The sequence below is a fragment of the Chiloscyllium plagiosum genome, unplaced genomic scaffold (assembly GCF_037043375.1).
Source record: "Chiloscyllium plagiosum isolate Xiang-an unplaced genomic scaffold, Cpla_swu_hap1 HiC_scaffold_34, whole genome shotgun sequence".
NCBI classification, from domain to species: domain Eukaryota; kingdom Metazoa; phylum Chordata; class Chondrichthyes; order Orectolobiformes; family Hemiscylliidae; genus Chiloscyllium; species Chiloscyllium plagiosum.
This window is the reverse complement of record NW_028270172.1, coordinates 38,575,716-38,601,102: the sequence shown is the minus strand read 5'-3', so window position 1 is coordinate 38,601,102 and position 25,387 is coordinate 38,575,716. Positions and strand designations below refer to the sequence as shown.

Below are 25,387 nucleotides of genomic sequence, written 5' to 3'. Positions count from 1 at the left end.
CAGGTAGATGTGGAACAGGATCATAAGACACAGAACTTAAAGCAAAAGATTTTGTTATAATAAACCTGTTGGACGGTAACCTTGTGTTGCGTGATTTTTAACTTTGTCCACCCAGTCCAACACTGACACCTCCACATTGTATTTATATAGCACAGAATTCAACACAATATGAACAGCAATATTTTCACAAAATCTGAAGAGAGAAAAAAGGTCAAGACTTAAATGTAAAAGAGTGCAAAAAAACAGTCAGGAACACAACAATAACGAAATTGAAGACTGGGCTACTATGTAATAGAATAAGATTTCACGCCAATAATTCCCATACAAGGAGTTCTCAGTCTTAGTTATCTTACCACCCTTTTTCCACCTCAGCAAACATACAAACGGCCTAAAGTTTCAGCATTTTCAGAAGCAGACCACAAGCTTCATTTTCAACACTTTTACCGAAGGTCCTTTAACAACATGGGGAGACACTGACAGAGTGGTAATGTTACTGGACTAGTACACCAAAGAATCAGGCTAATGCTTTGAGGACATAGGTTCAAGTCAGTTTCAAATGTTGCTTAGAGCAAACTTACACTACTTGGAGCCAGCTTTCAAATGGGAGCATTTAGCCTGAAACAAGTGCTGGAAGTAACTGGGGAAGAGTGTCAGACCTACAAGAGTAAAAATGAGATAACAGTGCAGACCACATTCTTCTAGTTTCTCAGATGCAATACTGGAAGCCTCAGCATTGGAAGTGGATTGAAAGACAGAGGTTCTCCACCAAAATAGGCCAACACATCTACAAGACAGAGACTGAGAATGTCACAGGGAGCATATACCCATCAGAATCATTACAGGCACTCCAGTTCAGTGAATCTGATTGAAAGAAATTGAATAAGCTCATACAATTGATCAAGGTCAGTAAATGCGTCTTCAACTGCCATATTTTACCAACAATTCAAATCTCTCATTCATCCTCAAGTGCTCCACACTCTCTCAGATTTTCATTGCCAGCTACTTAACCATGAACAGTTACATTACTAAAATATATTGGGAGTGTTGGGAGTAGCTAGGTCATGGATCATGCATTTTAAATACATTATTAGTTTTAGGAATTGAATTTCAAGGTGTAGGCTGAAACAGTACAAGTAAAAAGGCAAGAACTATAAAACTAAGAGACAGTGTGGACGGCAGATGGTGAAGGAATCAGAGTTGATCAAGCGTGGCACTGGAAAATGCATAGCAGGTCAGGCAGCATCCAAGGAGCAAGAGTGTCGACATTTCAGGCAGGTAGGCTTCCTTTTAAAAGAAAAGTTGAAATGTGGACCTGGATTTTCACAAGAATGGTAGGTTTCTCAATTGTGACAAAGTAGTGGTCATACCTGAAAATCAGAAGTTCTGCTCCCAAATACATTTCCCATATGTGCACAGTTTGGAATGGGAAGGGGATAGGAGGGAACTGCTCTATAAATTAGCAATTGCCTCTACTTGTGTCAGATTTCAGTCTCATGTCTGGAACACTATGTGCACAGTTTACACCTGGCAGGAGCAGGTTTGAAGTTTGTGCATTTCTTTGAATAGCCTGGGTGCCCTTTGGAGAAGGGCAGATGACTTAGCTTTAAAGTTGTCTTGGTTAATTAATCATGGGGAAGCAGTACGCAATGAAGAACAGACTGGTTAACCCTCTGACCCAAAGTTTGTCTGAGGGCAATATTCCTACTGGGTTTTAAAACTCCCTTTTGAGCCAGAAGCAGCCTGTATTTCAGGTTACACGAGTTTCATAGCATTTTTCAAAAGAGAAACAAAGTCCTCATTTAAAAGAAACCTTCGTGATTCATAATATGCGCACATGGTGTGCCATATGTTAAATGTTAAATTACTAAGTTGCCCACATTACAAAAACCCTCAAGTCATAAATCAGTGACAAATCGAAAATAAAGAACAATAAGAAATAAGTTTACCACTGTAGTCAGCTAAAGATGAAATAAGACCTGACTTTGGGAATCTGTTGCTTGGAGCCACAGCCTAAAAACACAATCCATGCTTTTTTCAACATGAACCAGTAAACACTGAACACATGCACTATTGCTACTCCAACTAAAAGTTATAATTTAAAACAGATCTTACATATTTATCTCAATTTCCGGACTAGCCTCCTCCTTTATTTCTTCAAAATCAAAATATATCTAAAGTTCCCTTGTATTCAGATTTTCACCAATCTCTGGTGCCTTCTCCAGCCCGATAATCAATGAGATCACTGCACTTATCCAATTATGTCCTCTTGCACATTCCCAATATTCATCATTTCACCATCACTGGCCTTGCCTGCAACCATGCCCCACAGAAGTCTTGTGAGAAAACTTAGGTTATGCAGTAAACAAGACAGTAGTAACCTGGATGCAGAATTGGCTGAGGGATAGAAAACAAAAGGTAATGGTGAATAGATAATGTTCTGTCTGAAGGAAAATTTGAAGTCCAGTTCCCCAGGGGTCAGTTTTGGGATCCTGTTCCTGATGTACATTAATGATTCAGATCTTGATGTGCAGGGAACAATTTCCAAACTTCCAGATGAGACAAAACCAGAGAATCCTATAAATTGTGAGAAGGATTGCGTAAACTTACCAAAGGACATGGGCAAATTAGTGTAGTGGCATTTAGATGAGGTTCAATGCAAACAAGTGTGAGGTGATTTTATTTGTAGTAGCAAGAACATGGAAATGCAGTATAAAACAAAGAGCATTCAAAACAAACAGTTAGTAAAATATACAGTATCCAAGGCTTAATTAATAGAGGTGAAAGTGAGGACTGCAGATGTTAGAGAGTTAGAGTGAAAAAGCGTGATGCTGGAAAATGAACAGGATGTCAGTCAGTATCCAAGTAGCAGGAGAGTCTATGTTTCAGACATTAGCCCTTCATCAGGAATGTGGAGGTGGAAGGGGGTTGAGAGATAAATAGAGGGGTGGGAATGGGGCTGAGAGAAAGACAGATGGGATGGATTTAGTAGATGCAGGTAGGAAATGACAGTGATAGGTCAGGGGGAAAGGGTGAAGTGGATAGATGGCAAGCAAGATGGACAGGTAGGTCAGGTCAAGAGAGCGGTGCCGAGTTGGCAGGTTGGATCTGGGATAAGATGGTGGTTGGGAAGATTTGGAAATTGGTGAATTCAATGTTGATGCCTTGTGGTTGTAGGGTCACAAGGTGGAAGATGAGGTGTTCTTCCTCCAGTCGGCAGGTGGCTTTGATTTGGCGGTGGAGGTGGCCCAGGATTTGCATGTCCTTGGAAGAGTGGGAGGGGGAGTTGAAGTGGTCGGACCATAGGGCAATGGGTTTGTTTGGTGCATGTGTCCCAGAGGTGATTCCTGAACCGCACCATGTGGTGGCGTCCTGTCTCCCTGATACAGAGACGACCACACCGAGAGTAACGGATGCAGCAAATGAGGGTGGACGCGTAGGAAAATCTCTGCCGGATTTGAAATGATCCTTTCGGGCCTTGGACGGAGGTGAGGGGGGGAGTGTGGATGCAGATTTTGCACCTCGTGCGGTGGCAGGGAAAAGAGCGGGTGTAAAGGGTGGGTTGGTGGGTAGCGGGGACTTAATGAGGAAGTCTTGGAGGGAATGGCCTCTGTAGAATGCAGATAGGGATGGTGAGGGAAGTATATTTTTGGTGGTGGGGTCTGACTGTAGGTGGAGAAAATGGCAGAGGATAATACGGGGACTCATGGGGTGAAAGGTGACGACTGGGAGAGTTCTATCCTTGGTGCGGTTGGGGTGGAGGTGCGGGAAGTGGAGGATGTGTGATGGAGGGCATTGTTGGTTACTTGGGTGGAGAAATTGTGGTCCTTGAATTAAGAGGACATCTGGGATGGATGTGGAATTGCTCCTCCTAGGAGCAGATATGGCAGAGGCAAACGAGTAGGATTAAGGAATTGCTTTTTTACAGGAAGGGGTGTGGGAGGAGGTGTAGTCAAGGTAGTTGTGGGAATCAGTGGGTTTGCGATACATGTCCGTGTTGACACAGTCGCTGGAGACAGAGACAGAGACCTCCAGGAAGGGGACGGAGGTGTCGGAGATGGCCAAATGAACTTGAGGTCAGGGTGAAAGGTGTTAGTGAAGTTGATGGGAGCACGAGCTGGTGCCGATACAGTCATCAATGTAGCAGAGGAAGAAGTAGGGGATGGTGCTGGTGTAGCTGTGGAAGAGGGATTGTTCAATTTATCCTACGAAGAGACAGGTATAATTGGGACCCATTCGAGTGCCCATAGCTACCCATTTGGTCTGAAGGAAGTTGGAGGATTCGAAGGAGAAGTTGTTGAGGGTGAGGACCAATTGCGCCAATCGAGTGAGTGTGTCAGTGGAGGGGTCAAAAAGTGAGACGCTGGAAATGCACACGTCAGGCAGCATCTGAGGAGCAAGAGAATCAACATTTCGGGCATAAGCCCTTCATCAGGAATGTGGGGAAGGGGGCTGAGAGATAAATAGGGGGTGGGGGTGGGGGTGGGGGGGGAGGGGGGGGTAGCTGGGAAGGCAGCTGGGAAGGCGATAGGTACATGCAGGTGGGGATGATAGTGATAGGGAGGAGTGGATGGTGGAACCAATAGGTGGGAAGGAAACTGTTGAAATTGACATTGATGCCATGTGGTTTGAGGGGCCAAGGCGGAAGATGAGGCGTTCTTCCTCCAGGCGTCGTGTGGCTACTATTTGATGGTGGAGGCGGCCCAGGACTTGCATGTCCATAGCGGAGTGGGAGGGCTTGTTGAAGTGGTTGGCCACAGGGCGATGGTGTGGTTTGGTGCGTGTCCCCCAGAGATGCTCTCTGAAACATTCCAAGAGTTGACGTCCTGTCTCCCCAGCGTAGAGAAGACAACATCGAGAGCAATGATACAGCAGAGGAGGTATTTGGATGCGCAGGAAAATCTCTGCCGGAAGTGGAAAGATCCTTTGGGGTCTTGGTCAGAGGTGAAGAGGGAGGTGTGGCAGTGGTTGGGGACTAGTTATGCTGGCAGGAGAGGAGGTAACAGGGGGCTTTTAGGCCTTCATCATGAGGGATGGACGTGTATAGAAACTGGATGTCCATAGTGAAAGAGGTGTTGGGGCCTGGGAATCGAAAGTCATGTAGGAAGCGGAAGTCGTGGGTGGTGTCCTGGATGTATGTGGGGAGTTCGTGGACCAAGGGGGACAGGACAGAGTCGAGATATGAGGAGATGGGTTCTGTGGGGCAGGAGCAAACAAGAGACAATCGGTCGATCGGGGCAGTCAGTTTTGTAAGAGGTAAAAGGTAGAACTGGGTGGTGAAGGTTGGAGGCAGTAGATGGGAGATCCCCTAAGGTGGTGAGGTTGTCGATGGTCTGGGAGATGATGGCTTGGTGATGCGAGATCGAAGCTGAGGGGGAGGTATCCACGTGTTGGCTCATGGCTTCAGCAAGCTAGAGGTCAGTGCGCCATACTACCATTGTGGCCCCCTTGTCAGCTAGTTTATTAGTGAGGTTGGGGTTGGAGTGGAGGGAGTGGAGGGGTGTGCACTGCAAGGGTGAGAGGTTGGAGTGGGTGAGAGGGGTGGACAGGTTGAGGTGGTCAATGTTGCAATGGCAGTTGGAAATGAAGAGGTCAAAGGAGGTTGAGTGAGAGGCCAGGTCAGGGTGTCCGAAAGGATGGGGTATAGTGGAAATGGAAGAAGTGGTCTTCGCAGGGTGGGTGGGAGTCACGATCGAAAACGTAGGCCCAGTGTTAGTGGTGGTGGAAGAAAAATTCAGTATTGCAGCACGTACAGAATACCTTGATAAGGGGGCACAGTGAAATGAAGACAAGACCTTTACTGAGGACTGATGGGGAAGGTCGGTGGGGATAGTGAATAGCTGGCAGGGCTTGGAGCTGGAGCCTTATCTAGAGCTGGCGTTGGGAGTGGAGGTGGAGACTGTCTCTGGAGTGGGGGTGGTCCTGTGATCATTGGAGATGTCTGCAGTCACTTGACCAGTGGTGACCGCGGAAGCAGCGTGGTTGATATCATTAGAGGAATTGACATGCACGACTACAGTTGCGGGGACAGAAGTGGTGTATTCAGTGGCAACTGTGGGGGCAGAAGTGATATTCTCAGTGATGTACATGGAGGCAGTAGCCACAGGAATGGCATGGTTGGCAGTGTTCTGGTAAGTGATATGAGTGGGGGTGAAAGTAGCATGTTCAGCAGCATCCATGGGGGCAGAAGTGAAGTGGCCGGTTGTGTTCGCGGAAGCAGTGTTTTCGGCAGCATTCATGGAGGCAGCATGGCCAGCAGCCACCATAGCAGTTGCAGCAGCTTCTGTTTAAGTGATGTCATTATTTACGGCAGTGCTGGTGGCTGTAGTGGCCTCCTGGTTAATGGTGTCCGGCTGGTTCTGGACAGGGTCAGGGAAAGGTCTGGAGCGGTTGAGGATTCCCAGGTTTTAGGCAGATCCGGGTAGTGTAGGGTTGGGGAACTATGAGGTTGCTGGCTGTAGATGGGAGATCCCCTGAGGTAATGAGGTTGTGAATGGTCTGGGAGATGATGGTTTGGTGAAGAGAGTTGGAGTCGGGTTCAAGGGAGTGGTAGGAGGAGGTATAAGTGAGTTGGCGTCTAGGTGATATACTGTAACTACACCGGCACCATCTCTCACTTTGTCCTCCGCGACATTAATGACTGTATCGGTGCCACCTCGTCCCACGAAGAGGTTGAACATATCATCAACTTCACTAACACCTTCCATCTGTCCTCAAGGTCATATGGACCATCTCCAACATCTCCCTCCCCTTCTAGACCTCTCCATCTCTGTTTCCAGTGACCAACCCAACAAAGACATATTTCAAACCCACCAACTCCCACAGCAACCTAGACTACACCACCCCACACTATTTCTCCTGTAAAAATGCGATGCCTTACTCCCAATTCCTCCACCTCCATTGTATCTGCTCCTAGAAGGAGCAATTCCAATCCAGGTCATCCCAGATGTCCTCTTTTAATTTACCCTCTGACGTGATCAACAATGCCCTCCATCACACCTCCTCCACTTCCCACACCTCTGCCCTCTAATTGCATCCCCCCCAACAGCAACAAGGATAGAACACCCTGGTTGTCACCTTCTACCCCATGAATTTCCAGATACAGCGCATTATCCTCTACCATTTTCTTCACCTACAGTCAGACCCCACCACCAAAAATATACTTCCTTCACCATCCCTATCTGTGTTCCACAGAGACCATTCTCTCTGAGATTCCCTTGTTAGGTCCACGTTCCCCGCCAACCCAACCTCTACACCTGGCACTTTCGCCTGACGCCACATGATGCATAAAACCTGTGCCCACACCTACCCCCTCAACTCCGTCTAAGGCCCTAAAGGATCATTTCAAATCCGGCAAAGATTTTCCTACGTATCCTCCCACCTCATTTATTGCATCCATTGCTCATGATGTGGTCTCCTCTACATCGGGGAGACCAAGTGCCAACTTGTGGAGCGGTTCAGTGAATATCTCTGGTTTGCATGCACCAAACAACCCCACTGCCCTATGGCTAACTCCCCCTCCCATTCCTCCAAGGATATGCAAATCCTGGGCCAACTCCACCGCCAAATCAAAGCCACCTGCTGGTAGGTAGAAGAACACCTCATCTTCTGCCTTGGGATACTACAACCACATGACATCAACTTTGACTTCACCAGTTTCCAAAGCTCCCCATTACCCCCTCATCCCAGATGCAACCTGCCAACTCGGCACAGCCCTCTTGACCTGACCTGTCTATCTTTTCTCCCACCTATCCACTCCACCCTCCCCACCAACCTATCACTATCACTTTCCACCTGCATCCACCTATTGCCATCCAATCAACCTTTCTCCTAGCCCCACCCTTTCACTCCCCTGTTTATTTCTCAGCCCCTTTCTTCTTCCACATTCCTGATAAAGGGCTAATGCCCAAAACATCGACTCTCCTGCTCCTCGGATGCTGCCTGACCTGCTATTCTTTTCCAGCACCACACTCTCTGACTCCTTCATTAATGGCAGGTGTAGAGTACAACAGCAAGGAAATTATGCTGAATTCACATATATTTATAGTGCCAGGCACTATACTTTTGGAAAGGCATAAATGCCTTGGAGAGAATGTAGAAGAATGGTTCCAGGAATGAGTAACTTCCATTATGCAAATAGATTAGAGAAGCTGGCACTGTTGTCCTTGGCAAGGAGAGAACTAAGAGAAGATTAAATAGAACAGGGACAGAGTAAATAGGGAAAAACTGCACAGGTATAAATACATTTGCAAAATAAGCATATATCAAGTGAGAAAAAACTTGTTCATTGCAAATGATTATGGTGTGCAGCATGTTGGAATTTGGGGACCTTAATACAACTGTGTACTTTTTGTATTTCATATTTAGCATTTCCTGAGTAGGATTAAACCTCATTTAACAGTGTTACAGTTGTAACTAGCCCACTACAAGTATAAATACAAGATTTATCAAGTGCCACACTGTCATATCACAAATGCAGTGTTTTGGAAAATAATAAGTTTTTGTTGCTGAAAGGCATTCAAACTAACTTCCAAGTAGAGGTGAGCAAGGGAACAACAGTTATCCAATGTCATAAGTAGTGGCTCCATAGTCAATGGCCAAAAGGATTCAGATAATTTATTGAGAAAGCATAAGCGAACAGCCTCTAGAAAAAGGGTATATCAACAAGTGCTCAGAGGCAGACTTGTAAGTGGCAGTCCTCATCAGGAAACTGTTTTCTCCAGATGGACAATGGACCAAAAGTCAAAGGGGAAGACCCAGGGAAGAGTTCCCTAGTACTTTGGCCAGACAGCAGGATGCTGATTTTACAACATTAAATGATAGCGACACAATCTATGCCAACAATCTATTTGTCCTCTGGTATGAGTGAACCACCCCAACTGTCATAGTTGTTTTCTAATTAACGAAATTGCTGCTTCTTAACAAACTCAATAAACTTTCAAAATGTGACTGCCTATTTTAGGTAAAGAACCCCCAAATTAATAAACTGAGCTTGGAAGTGTGGTAAAGTCAGATTGAATTGAGACATTCATGAGGGCATGAAATAGAAACAATAGTCAGGGTTATGTAGAAAAGGCAACAGAGTGGTACAGCTCACGATGCTCACAAAAAATAGAGATCTGTGGGAAGAAAGCAGAGTTAATGTTTTGAGTCTGGTGATTCTTCATCAGAACCGCGAAAAGTGAGAAATAAAGTAGTATTTACACTGAAGATGAGGTTGGTTGGGGAAGGGAAAAAGTGTGTGGATGATTGGGGGGTTGTGAGTGAATTGGTGAAGATGGAGCCCAGAGAGAAGGAGAGATAAAAAGGGTAGGTCAACAAGATTATGGATAGTGGGCTACGACAGAAGAAAAACTAAATATTTTGTGATAATAAGAGCCAAGAGTAAGAAAGAATAGGTGAGAACAGGTGAATGTTATAACAAGAGTGGGTGTGTGATGGGTTATAGAAAAACAGAAGGATGGAATCAGGCTCTGCAGTTATTGAACTTGACTGTATAGGCTACAAGGTCCCCAAGTGACAAACAAGATGATGTTTTTCAAATGTGTTCTCAGACTCGCTGAAACACTGCTTTGTTCTAAGTCATGATGCTCATTCAGAAAGCCAGTACAGACAAGATGGGTCAAACTCCTCCTTTTGCACTGTAACAATTCTGTAATTTGATAAGCTCCATACGTCGTGAGCTCTGCAACTGACACCCCTAACCAATCTATACCTCTCTCCCTTTAAAATCTTCCATCAAGCTATAAGGTACCTGCCTGAATATTATGTCAAATGGACAGATGACAAATTTCATTTGATAACACTCTTGCGATGTTAAGAGTGATGTATAAACACAAGATGCTGCTATATATCCAGTTACAGTCTTCAGCCTGTCTCTCTGATGGCGCTATTATGCACCAAGATGGCCAAGCATTAAATGAAATGAATGTAATTTGGATGCCTGTAACATATTACTTTGGCTGCATTCCTTACCGATGTTCTCATGGACTTTTCAAAAACATAAAAACTGCAAAACCTGCTGCAATATATAATTTACAGTTTGTGGATAGTTCAGTGCTGACTTTATGGGGCACGAGAGGAGCATGGAAGGAAATTGTGTAAAATTCACACAAAAGCTAGGAAAGCTTACTTTCCAAAATTTAAAGAAATGAGCCAAAGTCTGAGTTACGGTGTGGAATGTACTGCTGGAAAGTGTGGTACGAGGTAGATTCAATATGAACTTCAAAAAAAAAGGAATAGGAAAATATGTAGATATACCATGGGACAGCGATAAGGGAATGGTCCAAATTAGCAGTCTTTCAAACATTTAGCATAGGCTAGTCTTCTTTCTGTGCTGTACAATTCTATGTGAAGTTAGAAATCATTGGGAAAAAAAACATGATCCATCAAACGCCTAACCTGCTAATTAATTACATTATTTATAAACAGCATTCAAGAGAGACCTGGGAAACAAGTGAGTTAGGGGAGAAAAGTGAAAACGATGACCAACTATGGCTTGAAATGAAACCCAAAAGTAGATGTGCTGAAGGAATATTTATTTATTGTTTCTACATACTTATATTCTTAAAATACCAGTCTGTATAAACATTTATATACAAAGCAGTACCAACACTGAACTGAAAAAATGGCAGTCACTGCCCTTTCCAATATCACACAGCAAAGCAGGTGAAGGGGGAGAAAGTAAAGCTAAACCAGCAATCTTCCACCAAAAATGTCTGACAAAAATATTTTTTATAAAAACAGAACAGAATCTCTAAACACCACATCAAAACAGAAGGATTTCTGATATACATGGACTGTTTCAGGTTAAATTTTGAAGATCTATTTCTTCTCTTCAAGAAAGCAGACTGTCCAATTCATTCCTGATGAAGGACTCTGGCCCGAAACGTATATTCTCCTGCCCCTTGGATGCTGCCTGACCTGCTGTGCTTTTCCAGCAACACATTCTCAACTCATATCCAATTCATTAAGCCTATATTGATAAAACTTTTAAACTAAGAACTACCACATTAAAATTTGGCTTTGTTGTAAAACATCGGGAGCTAAAATGAATGGTGCCCTGAAAAAAAGGTGCAGAGATTGCAAATGAATATTACTCCTTGCTTCTCCAACTCAATGCAGGTGGGTTACCATGTTGGTTGAAATAACTCCACAGAGGCCAGTATCCCATCATTAGATCACCCTTTATTTACATGGGGAAAGTCCTGAGCCACCTCTCAGTGAACAGGATATCTGATATTCCTGTTCTTATCTGTCAGCTTGGACTCCCTGATTAGACCAGATTAACATCCCTAATCAGGGAACTCATTCTATGAGATTCACCTGGCCGACCTCATTACAATGACTACATTGTGGTGCCTGCTCATTAACATGATTGTTTCAAGCAACCAGAGCTCATACCCAGTGGCTCCACACATCAATGTAATTACTTGACAGGACTACTGAAAGCTAGCCTGTAAACTCCAAGGTTGATATATTAAGCAACCAGTTCAGATTTTTCAGAATGTAGGCCTGGCACAGGTGAAAATATATTTAAATCAACCTGTTCAGATGTGTTATTACCGATCTTTGGAGCAGCTTGGACTTGAGCCCAAGCATTCTGACCCCAATTTAAAGATAAACCGCATTTTGACTGCTTTAAGTGTTAATATCAATTGAAATAGTGCTGAGCAATAAAGAACTATGGCTGTCCATTGGAAAGAGTATACACCACTGTCAACTGCACTTAAGACTCAGCTGCAGGGTGAACTAATTCCATTTACATGGCCCCAACAAAGACAGGAACAGCAGTGACGGCAATCAAACAAAAAGCTCAAATCTTGATCAACCAATGCTTTCAGAATATGTAAAAAAACAGGTTCCTTCATACCAATGTGTATATCCTTTCTATACATTTTTAATTAAATTATCTGGGAATTGTCTTCCATTTCCATCACTTGACTCTGCTCTATCAACATCACTGATAGCGTCAAATGTGATATTTGATGACCGACTCTGCATTGTGGTCTGCACTATGACATTGATGGATATCTCTAAAATACAAATTCTGGTTCACGTTACCCTATTGATGGACTCTGTAATCCTAGTTAACTTAGTTTCTTTGTGACTTAGATTTTCTTTAGAATTTTTATCTTGGGTTGCAGCAAATATATGGATTATTGGAAGTTTCTCCTGTTCTCCTTTCATCTACTTTATTTTTTCTCAAAAATGGTCTTCGTGACACTGACAGAGTTTAGTTCCAATCTATACCAGAAATGTGAACACACCTACCTTCTCCAATTAACTATTTCTCTTTACCACCTCAATGGCATTTCCACTTTGATCATCTGACCATCGTTAAACTTTCTAAATCTCATACTTCGTGCATGACGACTTGTGTTTATATTGCCCTGCTTTTCTCTTACTTTGCTAAGGTTTTATCAAATTAAACCTTTTCCTAGGAGCATGTTTAAACACGAACATAAGGTATGTCCAACCTGTTAGTCGATCTAAGGTTATGATGTAAAAGAAGAGGAAATTGTCTGGTCTGTGAAGAGAAGCGTGGAAATTATTGGCTAATTAGTGACGTGACAAATATTCTGCAAAGACCTGTCCATAAGTTGTATGCTTCGAGTCATAGAGGTGTACAGCATAGAAACAGATCCTTTGGTCCAACTTGTCCATGCCAATCAGATATCCTAAATTAATCCAGTCCCATTTGACAGCATTTGGCCCATATCCCTCTAAACCCTTCCTATTCACTTACCCATTCAGGTGCCTTTTAATTGCTTTAGTCGAACCAACCTCCACCATTTCCTCTGGCAACTCAAACTATACATGTACCACCCTCTGCACGAAAAAGTTGCCCCTTAAATCCCTTTTAAATCTTTTGACTCTCATCTTCAACTTCTGCCCTCTAGCTTTGGACTCCCCTGTCATGAGGAAAAGACCTTGGCTATTCATCCTATCCATGCCCCTAATATAAAGTAACCCCTCAGCACAAGTAAAATAGCACAAGTAAAAGAGCACAAGACGAATCAGCCTCTCCCTATTCCTCTTTTTGAAGCACCACTCAATGCTGGTAATATGGTGTTATTAAGAATGTGTTTGATTCATTCATATTCAAAATATTTCAAACCACTTCTGGCATAAAGTGTAGCTCATTATGTGATTCTAACACCTTGGTAGTTTAATGAATTTTTATCCCATAGGAGGAAGCATTGATGTAAATTCCTTTGATTGTAGTTTAATGCAAGACCAGAACATTTTGTAAATATTACCTCTCTGCTTCCAAAGGTAAGAGCAGTCTTATTCTTGCAGTTAGACCAACATCATTGAATAATGGTTCAAGTAAAATATAATGTTAAATATGAATTGAATTTGTTTCTAAATTTAAGCAATTTTAAAGCCATATTGTCAATGATTTAAAAAAATTATTTTAATCATTCTGATTTAATTTTCTGAAGACAGACAGTCACATGGAAGTGGCCTGGAATCAAAACCTGGAATATTCTGGAAGCTAAATTATTAAGCTGCTTTCTTAACCTTACTAATAAAACTGACATTTCCACACTTCTCTAAAAGTTTAAAATTTTAGTGTCATAGAGATGTATAGCATGGAAACAGACCCTTCGGTCCAATTTGTCCATGCCGACCAGATATCCTAAATTAATCTAATCCCATTTGCCAGCATTTGGCCCATATCCCTCAACACTTACTATTCATAAACCCATCCAGATGCCTTTTAAATACTCTAATTTGTATCAGCCCCCGCCACTTCCTCTTTGACAGGCTGCATCACCTCCAAAAACTGGTAAGGAAGCAGCCAAATCTTACAAGCATTCCCAGCGAATCTTTTCTCTTTGTAGAAGCTTCATTCACAGGCTGAATAGTATTAAATATTACTAGAGAAGTTTTAAGTCAGAACAGACATAATAAATACCTCAGCATATATCATTGCTACAATGGACTTTTGTACCATAACGATAGTGTCCCTACCTCTGGACCAAAAAGGTCCAGGTTCAAGAACCACATGTCAGAGAAGTCACTTCCAAACAGGTTGACTGAAAATAATTCATAACTATGTTACAAGTGAGTTAAATAAAAACAGAAAGTGCTGGAGAAACCCAGCATCTATACAGAGTGAAACAAAATTTTATGTTTTATGTCCAATAATTCTGCTTAGAAATGAAAAAAATATAAATCAGTGCCAAGAATAGCCATTGGGTTCTTACCATCATGCATTTGAAAGGCAAGGCTGGTGATTTTCTGAGTTACTATCATCAAGGGTCTAGAAATAAAAAGAAAATAACTTCAATTGTTTTAATTTTAAATCAACAAAGAAACAGATATTAAATAATCCAGAAAATCTGAAATTGCTGGTGCACAGAAAAAGCACCTAAATATTGAAGTCTGAATTGCTCCATTATAGGGTAGAATTAGTGAATTGGAATTATTTGCACATGCAAAAACAACTTCAAATGCTCACTTCATTAACTATCCTTAAATGATTGGATGGAATTGGCAAATCTTAAAAGAATTACTAGCTCCAAAATTTCAAGACACTACACCAATCATACTGAATCGTCACTATTCACAGGAGGTACATTTCCGAGAAATCCAATGAATATTGAAACATTGAAAAACAAGATTTACTTCCCATAAGCATTAATGAATGAATTTTAGGCAAAATAACAATGCTGAATGAAAACTGTAAATTGTTCTCAAAAATTGGGGAACAAATAAGGAAAATAACCAATATCAGGCCAACAAACAGTGTGAACCCCCTGTAATTACCTTCCAGTAATCAGCAACTGATGTTTTACTTTAGACATTGTACTCTAGATGAACTGAACAAGTTTACTGATTCCCTTCAGTTATTCTATTTTTTCCACAACATCAATGCTTGGAGAATGCTATCACCAGAGTTCAAGTTATAGAAGTCTAAAATACAATTACTGAAAGGTACAGTATCAACTTGAAAAACATATTTTGTTGTCAAGATATCTATATATCTCTTTCCTCTCTCCCTCCCCATAACTCCTAACACATACCATTTGTGTCTGTTTTGATAATGCACTTTCTTTTTTCAGAGGAACCATCCAAGGGTTGCACAATACAGTATCTGAGACATAGTTGATTCAACTGATTTCTGGACTGGCTAGTGTCTGTAAGTCAACAGCTCATACATTGAATCAAATGATGAATAAGCACTCCGCTACAATCACAAATGCATCCAGAGAGAACTTGTAAAATGAGTGATTTAATATTAATGAACAAATTCAGGATGCAAGTTTATAAAACAGTTGGCTGCACGAAATATATACAAGAGGTTGGTACAACAGGTTTCGTGATATAGTTGGTTTGTTCAGGACTGCTCACTTTAATCCTACCTGCCATGTTGTGCCTTATTTTACTTTCCACAATAACTTTCTACAAAATGATCTGATGCATTAGATGTTTGAATTTCAGAAACCAGTAACAGGAAAAGTGATACTGAAGGGGAAAAGACCTAAAACTTGACTCTAAACCCATTAATCATCTTGAAGATTTTCTGATCTGCATTCAATTTTTTTGCATAAAAGAGTGAGTCCCTCTTACTTCGGCAATAATAAGCTAGAATAAGTTTGTTGGCTTTGATTACCCTCTTTCTTAAGAACTTACATTTTACTTATATTCAGTTAATGGTCCATCTCCATATGAATAGTTTCATCTACTCTAGTGCATTTTTCTCAATTAAACAAGGTGCTCAATTCAGATGAAGCAGTGAATTTACCCTTTGTTTTATGTCAAGTATAGACATGCACAAGCATTAATCCCCATTTGAAGTGGACTGGCAATTATAGCTTGGGGGTGGGTGAGGCATGAGTATGTGAAAGGGAACAGCAAAAAAAATCACAACAATGTAAAGTATGTTAATAACAAGATGCTGGGAATAAACAATTAAGTTGCTGTAAAAAAAACGTCGGAATACAGCAAGCAGACAGATATGGTGACAGATCTGCAAAAACAAACAGTTGGTTTATTTAGCCTTTATCCACTCCCAGACTTTCTTGCACTCTAGATGGTTGCAGACTTCCTCACATTTCTTGATCAACTGCATGTTATTCATGTGATAGATAGATACTCATGAGTGAGAAAATGAACCCTTTCCTACCTCATTGATCCACAGTGAAGAATATGAGCAATATCAGAATCCATAAAAGAAACTTGGGACATCCACCCATATTCCCAGTTTCGAGAAAATCTACTTCCAACCAAGACGGATCAAAAACTATCACATTATAATAGTATAATACAAATTAAAACACTATCAGATTAATCCCACAAGTTAAATCAGCGATCTGGAAAACAGGGAACCTGTTCTTTTAAAATATGCTTTCACACATTTAAAACTGCAGATCAGGAACTCAATTCCATATTGATTGTGAATTAACTTTGCAGTTCCAGTTAAATGGCATACTGTGACTGTCCAAGAAAGCTGTTCCCTTAATGTTTTAATAATCAGCATCGTGCTTCAGCACTTTGGAGAGCTGCAGTCTCATTTCAGTACAAAGTAATTTACCTCATTCGGAAAGGGAATGAAGGGTGGTTGCACATCTTTCTCTACAGCCATTGTTTTGAAAATCTGTAGAGTATTTTACTTTTACAAAGTACTCCAATGAGCATTAACATTTCTGCAAAACAGTACAGGGAACATCCAATCCCACAGATTATGAAAATAAACATTTTTAATTCCACTGCACCAGAAATAAAATCACGGTCACTTGTGAGCCTGCCCCAGAAACAATGGATAAAATTTCACCTCAGTCAAAGCTGAAGAGTCAAATAAACCAAAGTGGCTCACTGATATACTTCAGAGGTAGTTAGATGAACTTGCATTTGACTCCAGTTCAACAATATGCCTATGTTAGTTAACCAATTGTTAATCCTGATCCAAGTGAGTTATTGAGGTAGAAATGAGAACATCTTTCTTTCTGGGTAGAGTTTGTTAACTCCTGAGTTTTACATGTTGAGACCAGATCAGGGCAGCAGCTTCCTTCTCTAAAGGGCATTAGTGAACTAGATGGTTTTTTTTGCAACAATTGACATTGGTCACATGATCACCATTAGGCTAACTTTTTATTTTTAATAAAGAATTATTAAAGAGTTTTTAAGAGTTTTTAAAAATGCAATTCAAATTTCACCACCTGCCATGATGGGATTTGAACCCATGTCCCCAAAACATTAGTCTGAGGCTCTGAATTACTAGTCTAGTAACATTACCACCACATCACTGCGACCCTGAACCACTCAGTTTTATAGCACTTTACACACCTCAATCTCACTTGTCTCCCTCCTTTTATCTATTAATTAACGACAATCACCTGCTTAACTACTTGTCATACTAATACCTATGCATTACTGTCACCAACAAAAATAAAACAAATCTACAAATATCCCCTTGCAAGAAAGAACAACTAATCTAAACTCAAACAAAGTCTAATAAAGGCAGCAAGTTGTAAATGTAAATCATAGTTTTATTATTTTTTGTGGAACAAACACTCCTTGTGGTACCCACCAGTCGCAAATGACTCCAAGCAGGACAGTGAAAACAAACTAGCTCTTCAAGGCCACTGAAGCACTGATAAGATCAAGACAAGAACCTGACAAAATCATCCACAGTGACCCATATTCTTCCTACTCTACCTAATTCTGCTAGAGACATCACCCATCCACCCCATGTTCATGCCTGACCTGTGAATAACCATGTGGTTGACTCTTAGCACACCCTCACTGAAACTAGGGACGGATAATAAATATTGCCTTGCCAATAAAAATGTTGTACAGTTTCAGTATTTTCTTCAATTTTCAGCCCACTATTAGGCAGCAGCTTTCTTGTGCATTTGCAGTAAGCCATTGAGCAGTGATAAATAAATAACCTGCAGTCACATGTATTCATGAGAATCTTACTGAAGTTAACCAAACCTCCAGCATATTTACACAGTATATTCTAAAACAATTATTACTGGGTTACAATGGAATTCCGTAAATATTCAGTTATGTTACAGCTAACATGGTACGTTATAGAGCACACCAAGACTTCATGCAAATAATATAATAACTATGAGAAGAATAAACAACTCACCACAAGAATCCACTGAGCATAAAGGAAAAGAAACAGAGCACAGGATAATGTAAAAAATACAAGAAAGACTTCACAAAACAGAAAGTCCAATGATTGGAATGAAGAGTGAAAATAACCATGACAATCATTTTTAAGATGAAAACAATGGTTGCATTTTCACATACTCGATAATAATTATTCCTCACTATATTTTACATTAGAACAGGTTGGTCTTTGAAAAAAAATCACAAGTGAAATAATCAAATTCTTAAGGAAGGCAGAAGCTGTGCGGAAGTTTCAGAAAGTAGGGAATTAGACAAGGAATCACAAACTGCACTCTGAGTTTCACAATAGGACTATCCTAAAAGGAGAATAATTCTATTTTTAACCAGAAGGAATGAGACTAGGTTATTCCTTCTGATTTTTACTCAAGACTTGGTTCATGACAATTCAGCATTGCATAAGCCACCTGATGAAGGAGCAGCGCTCCAAAAACTAGTGCTGCCAATTAAACCTGTTGGACTATAACCTGGTGTTGTGAGATTTTTAACTTTGCATAAACTGAACTGGTGACAGGATGAATTCTCTTTAGCAAGAACATGGAGTCGTCCAGTAGCTGGCTGATGTCTTTGAGTATATGATGAGTGCACAATGAAAGTACACAAAGTCACCCCAATCCTCTGCATACCATTTCATGAAAATATATTTTAAAAATCTATACAATTTTATTCATTAAAGGCACATGAAAGCATTTCTGTTCATTGAAAAATATGCACAAAATTTCACCTTAAAATTTACCTCATAAATGAACTCAAAACCTGTGAAAAATGATCAATCTCCAATTGTTTTCAGAGTAATAGCTGGAATAGGCCTGGGATAGATTATATTCAATGACAAAACCACCCACACTCCTTCCCCACCCTGCAATAACAGCATCTATCTTCTATATAAGTGGTGCACCTGTGGCAAACAAAAGCACCATTCCCTATGTCTGTTGGTACATCCAACTGGAAGTGTAATATCAAATAATTTGTTTTGCCATGTGAAAGATTTGGTGATGAGTCGTCTTCTCAAATCACAACAGTTCTAATAACTTAGTGGCTTTGTATGTTACTTCAAAGGACATTTAAAAGTCAATCAGTATGGTGTGGCATGGAGTCACATATAGTTCAACAGGCAAGGATGACAGATTTCTGAACCTAAAAAAAAACATATAGGAATCGACTAGGTTTTTAACCACAATGCATAAACTTTTGCTCACTTCCGCCAGTTTATTCCAAAATTTTAAACATGAATCCAAGCTCTCAAACTGCCACAGTGGGATGAATATAACACAGATTCACCATATTATACAATATAGCCACTGTTTCAGGCTACTAGCCATGCCCTGTCCCAGTTGAAGGATTATACCCATTAGAGGTGGCAACACAGTGGTATGCAGTTGGCTGGAAGGAACTCTAGATGTACTCAGCATTGATCCAGGCCCATTAAGTTCCACAGCACTAGGTCAAACCTACATAGGGAAATCACCTGTTCATCACCACCTACTGCCCTTTCCCATGAATCAATACTCCTCTATGTTGAACACCTTTTGGAAGAAGCACTGAGGGTAGAAGGGACATACAATGACTCGACGTGGCCAACCTCAGTGTCCATGAAAGCAACAGGTGAGAAACGATGCAAAGTGATTCTACAAACCATGGATCAGATTGAAGTTGTGAAGTCCTGCTGTATCCAGATGTGAATTGTGGTGGACAATTGAACAATTAACTGGAGAAGATGACTCCACAAATATCCCTGTCCTCAATGATGGAGGAGTACCAGTAAAACAGTGCAAAAGACAAGGCTGAAGCATCTGCAATCATCTTCGCCCAGCAGCACCAAATTGATCATCTATCTTGGCCTCTCCTGAGTCCACAGGATTACTGGCAGGAGACTTCATTAATTCAATTTACTGTACACAAAACAAAATAGCTGACTGTAATGGATGCAGCAAAAACTAGGGCCCCAATACCATCCCAGCTGTCGTATTCAAGGCCGTTGCACTAGAACTAGTCTTCTGTTCCACAACAACTACAACACTGTCATCTATCCAACAATTTGGTAAATTGTCCAGGTATGTGCTGTTACAAAGAGCAGTTCAAATCTAATCAATCAACTACTGCTCCATCGATATACATCTAATCAGCAAGGTAATGGAAAGGGATGTTGACAGTGCAATCAGCAGATTTACACAGCATTAATCTCCTTAAATAATGCTTATGTTGAGCACTCAGCTTCTGACCTCATCACAGCTTTAGTAAAACATTGACAAAAGACCTCACTAATAGAAGTGAGGGAAGAAGGACAGCTTTTAACATCAAGGCAATATTGACAGAGTCGAAGAGTATGGTGCTGGAAAAGCACAGCTGGTCAGGCAGCATCAGAGGAGGAGAATTGATGCTTCAGGCAGAGTACAGCTTCACAGAGCCCTAGAAAAACTGGAGTCAGTGCGAATCAGGGGAGGACAGTTTGCTGACTGGATTTCTATCTGGCACAAAGGAAGATGACTGTAGTTGTTAGAAACCAAAGATCTCAGCACCAGGACATTGCTACCGGAGTTCCTCAGGGCAGTATCCTAGGAGCAACTACCTTTAGCTGCTTCATCAATGACCTTCATTCCATTACAAAGGTCAGAAGTTGGGAATTATTTGCTGGTAATTACACTGTGATCAGCATTCTCAATTCTTTAGACACTGAAATAGTCTGTATCTGCATGCAGTAAGACCTGAACAATGTTCAAGCATGAACCAATAAGTGGAAAGTAACATTTGTGCTACACAAGTGCTTGACAGTGAGATTTTCAAGACAGAATTTAAGTATCACCCAGAGGCTTCATGCAGGGCGGAACAGACCCTTCAGTCCAATTTGTCCATGCCAAGCAAGTTTCTCAACCGAAAATAGTCCCATTTACCTGCATTTAGCCCATTTTTCTCCAACTTTCCTATTGATGTACCTGTCCAAGTGTCTTTTAAATGTTGTAACTGTACCTGCATCTGCCATTTCCTCTGGCAGTTCATTCCACATACAAACCACCCTCTGTGGGGAAAAAGTTGTCCCTCAGGTCCCTTTTAAATCTTTCTCCTCTCACCTTAAAAATATGCCCCCTAGTTTTGAACTCGTGCAGCCGAGGGGAAAGACCTATGCTATTCACCTTATCTATGCCCTCATAATTTTATAAATCTCTATTAGGTCACCTTTCAAACTCCTACGCTCCAGTCAATAAAGTCCCAGCCTATTCCAGTCTCTCCTTATAACTCAAACCCTCCAGTCCTGGCAACATCCTGTAAATCTTTTCTGAATCCTCTCCAATAATATCCTTCCTATAGCAGGGCAATCAGAACTGTACACAGTACTCCAAAAGTGGCTTCACCAACATCCTGTGCAACCTCAACATGACATCTCAAACCCTACACTCCATGGTCTGAGCAACATTTTGACAATCAATAGCATTACCATTACTGAATCTCCCTAATAGCATCTTGGGGGTTACTACTGACCAGAAACTGAACTGGGCAAGTCATCCAAATACTATGGCTATAGACATGGGTCAAGGACTGGGAATTTTGTGTTGAGTAACTTACATTTTGACTCCCAAAAGCCTGTCCATCATCTGCAACACACGGCTGAAATGTATTCAAATACTCTTCACTTGTCAGTATAATAACAAATCCAACAACTCAAGAAATTCAATATCATCAGCATAAAGAAACCTGTCAATTATTAACCAATCCACCTCCTTAAACATGCAATTTCTCTACTGCCAATGCTTAGTGGCAGTAGTCTGTATCATTTACAAGGAGCAGTGCAACTCTCCAAGATATCGTCAGCAGAATCGTACAAACATACAACCTTTACATCCTAGGCCAAGTGTAGTAGATTCATGGGAACATCACCACTTGCAAGTTCCTCTTCAACTCACATACGGCTCTGACTGATATATACCATGATTCTTTCACCATTGCTGAGTCAAAATCTTGTATGTTACTCCTTTACAACACTGTGGGTATAATCACTTCATATGGAGTGCTGTAGTTCAAGAAAGCAACCACTCACCATCTTCTCAAGGACAGTTAGAGATTGGCAATAAATGCTGGGGTGCCAGTGATACACACACAAGAGAAGGTGAGGACTGCAGATGCTGGCAATCAGAGGCAAAGAGTATGGTGCTGGAAAAGTACAGCTGGTCAGGCAGTATCCGAGGAACAGGAGAGTCAACGTTTGACCATAAGCTCTGATGAAGACCTTACGCTTGAAACGTCAACTCTCCTGCTCCTCGGATGCTGCCTGACTGGCTGTGCTTTTCCAGTGATACACACACATCCTATGAACAAATAAAAGGTTTCCAGGTTTCATTCTTCACGTCAGGCAAGCAGATAGGCTGTAAGTAGAGCAAAGAAAAATGTCCCTGGTTCCACAAGTTAGAGTGACAGAAGGTCAGTTGGGGGTGATCTATAAAATATTTCTAAACATATTCGAGAAAAGATTGGGATGTAATGCATTACAGTAAAATAATTGGATCAAACATAAATAACAATTACTGCCCTGAAGAAACTATGAAGGTCAACCAGGGAAACAAACTATCCCTCACAATAAATTTGTATAGTCCTAGATAACACAGGAAAGATTTGGCTTGGACTGGGAGAATTCAGGTTCAGCGCAGACTGTGCAACCTTAACCCAAGTGGACTGACCTTGAGAGATACCAATACTTTAATTCCGCATCAGGATACCTAAAACTGCGGAACATGCGTTTCATTTTCAGCCCCTAAGGCAGTTCAAATACCTCATTAGACACTGTTAAATCAACAAATGGCTCAGTGGCAGCACTGCAAATTGAAAACTAATACAGTCATATATAGATGATAACAGCACCAAAGGCTTATAGCCATGTTTAAACAAACTTGTTTTTCTAAGCAATACCTCACCATACTTATTATGTAAAGCCAGAACAGCATCTAACATATACAGCGTAGGTTTCAAAGTCCTTTCATAGAGGGAGTATTTACAGGTATGCTCAGGTTTATGACAAAGCATCACCAAGAAGTTAAAGGACCACTGGCCAAAGCACTGTACTCTCACAATTGACAAACTTGAGATGAATAAACAAGAGAATTTTAAAGCATTTATTTATTGAAGAGATTTAAGAGTACATCAAATGTGGCAACCAAGGCAGAGTCTCTGGGGCAATGTATCTTCAGCAGCCAAAACCTTGAACACGACTGATGGAACTATTGTTTCATAAGCCATTAGTTCAATCTAAAGTTTTTCTCCTACAAAAGTAAAGATCATACTTAATTCTTGTCATGAAAAGCCCTATAAATTTTGGAGCAACCTTTCACAGCTCTCTTTCCATGGTTCAAAATTCAGTTAATCATCTGTTTTTACTTTTCTCACCCTCTCTTTCACTTCACAGTAAAACACTTTCACAAAGCAGAGGATGATAGACAATTCTGATTTCCTCATGATATATGAAATGATTGTAATGAGATCAGCCAGGTGGACCTTATAGAACATAAGTTTCCTGACTGACCAAATTAACAACCCCAGTCAGGGAACCCTGGCTGACAGATACAAAACAAGAGTGTCAGACATCCGGTTCACTCAGAGCTGGCTCTGAGGTAGCTGGATTAGTATCAAGGACTCTCCACATATAAGTAAAGGGTCACTTGGTGATCGGACACTGGCCTGTGAAATTTTTCAATATAGAATTACTGCCAATTATTACGGTATAGTTTACTGTCTCTGATAAAAATTTGGTCAATTTATATGACTACAGAACTACAGCGTATAAATATATGGACATCCTGCAGCACAAAGCAATTCTGATTTTTAGTTGGAGTGATGTGAAGAGAGATAAATAATAGAAGCTGGGTGGTTCCTCCAAATGAAATATTGACTGATCAGTGAAACTACACAATTTGCATACCCTGAGAATAGCCCAAAGCTGCACTGATAGAGGCAGCATAACCATTTGATTCCATTTGAAAGAACAGTATGCTGTACAGGAAGGTAGAAACACAAGAAGCCCCATCTTGAACTTTCCTGGTACTTTTGATCTTTAATCCAATTAACCTTTAAAAGAAACTAGATGAAGGCTTGTTTTCATCCTGGTGTTCTTTGTTAACTGGTACTCAAATGTATAACTTCCAGCACCCTGAGAATGGCCAAAGATTTGCAGATTTCTACCACAACAGAGAGCGTCTCCATTGCAGTGACAACACCATGAGTCGAGAATGCTAAGGCACATCCCAAACATGGCATTCATTGCAGGTGAGGAATTAGGAGCAGGCATACAGAACCCCAGGAGGCAGCTGACCATTTAAATGATGGGATGCATCTATGAAATCGAATTTTGCAGTTTTTGGTATTTAGAACCCAGAAGGTGGACATTCAACTCAGTAAGGCCAGGCTTATACTCAGTGCATTTTGTTCTCAGACAGCCAGGCCATCCATTTGGAAGGCTGAAGTTCCAGTAAATTGGCCAAAGATATCTGGGGTATAGGAGGTGGAATGGTCAAAGAGTGGCACAAGGAACATGAGGGCCATAAGCATGTGTAGAAATTGGGCATGGAGTGTAAGGGGAATGAGGGGTAAGAGCAGAAGGCATGCTTTCTGTTTTTTCCTTACTTACAAACTTTGAACACAACACTGGATTTCCAAGGGAAACATTCTGTTTGACTCATGTAAGGTTTCCTCAGCTGCCTGGCCTGACTCCCAATTCACCATGGCCTGCTGAACCAAGAATCAAAACTGCAGGCAGCCATTTTAAAGGCCAGGTTCACAGAATCAAGATTTCTCCCAACTCAGGAACAAAAATCAGGACAATAACAGAAACTGAAACAGAAACCCAGCAGATCTGGCAAAATCAGGGCATGTGTTTTAATTGATATTTTTGGACAGGATTAAAAGGCAAGGATTAAAAGAGACAGAAAGCAGATGGTTTATTCGTTGATGCCAATTAAAAATGCATTTCAAAGACATATTGACATAAAAGGGACAACAATATTCTGTTTAACAGTGGGGATGTCAGAGCATGGAGAATCCTCTGCTGCAATGTTCCATCTAATAACATTTTGTATTTCACAGCCAGTTTGCAGTACTACATGTTTCTTCTTAAAACTGACATGCTTTCATGCATCTTAAAAGAACCACTGCATACATGGGGCCTGCTTATTCTGTGCACACATATCCATCTGCTGCATAACCATGCACCCACAGAGTTTAGAGTGTACTGTAGACATTTGCTCCATTATCTCACACA

The 25,387-nt window shown here is 41.0% G+C and overlaps 1 protein-coding gene across 5 annotated transcripts in view; it reads right to left on the bottom strand.

Moving 5' to 3' along the window:
* Nucleotides 1–25,387, bottom strand: part of mboat1 (membrane bound O-acyltransferase domain containing 1) — a 130,644-nt gene that overhangs the window by 46,005 nt on the left and 59,252 nt on the right. For all 5 annotated transcript variants that reach the window (XM_043719158.2, XM_043719160.2, XM_043719159.2 and 2 more), the window contains one exon: nt 14,214–14,269. In XM_043719158.2, the coding sequence (XP_043575093.1) occupies nt 14,214–14,269 (56 nt within the window). The remainder of the gene's footprint in view (nt 1–14,213; nt 14,270–25,387) is intronic.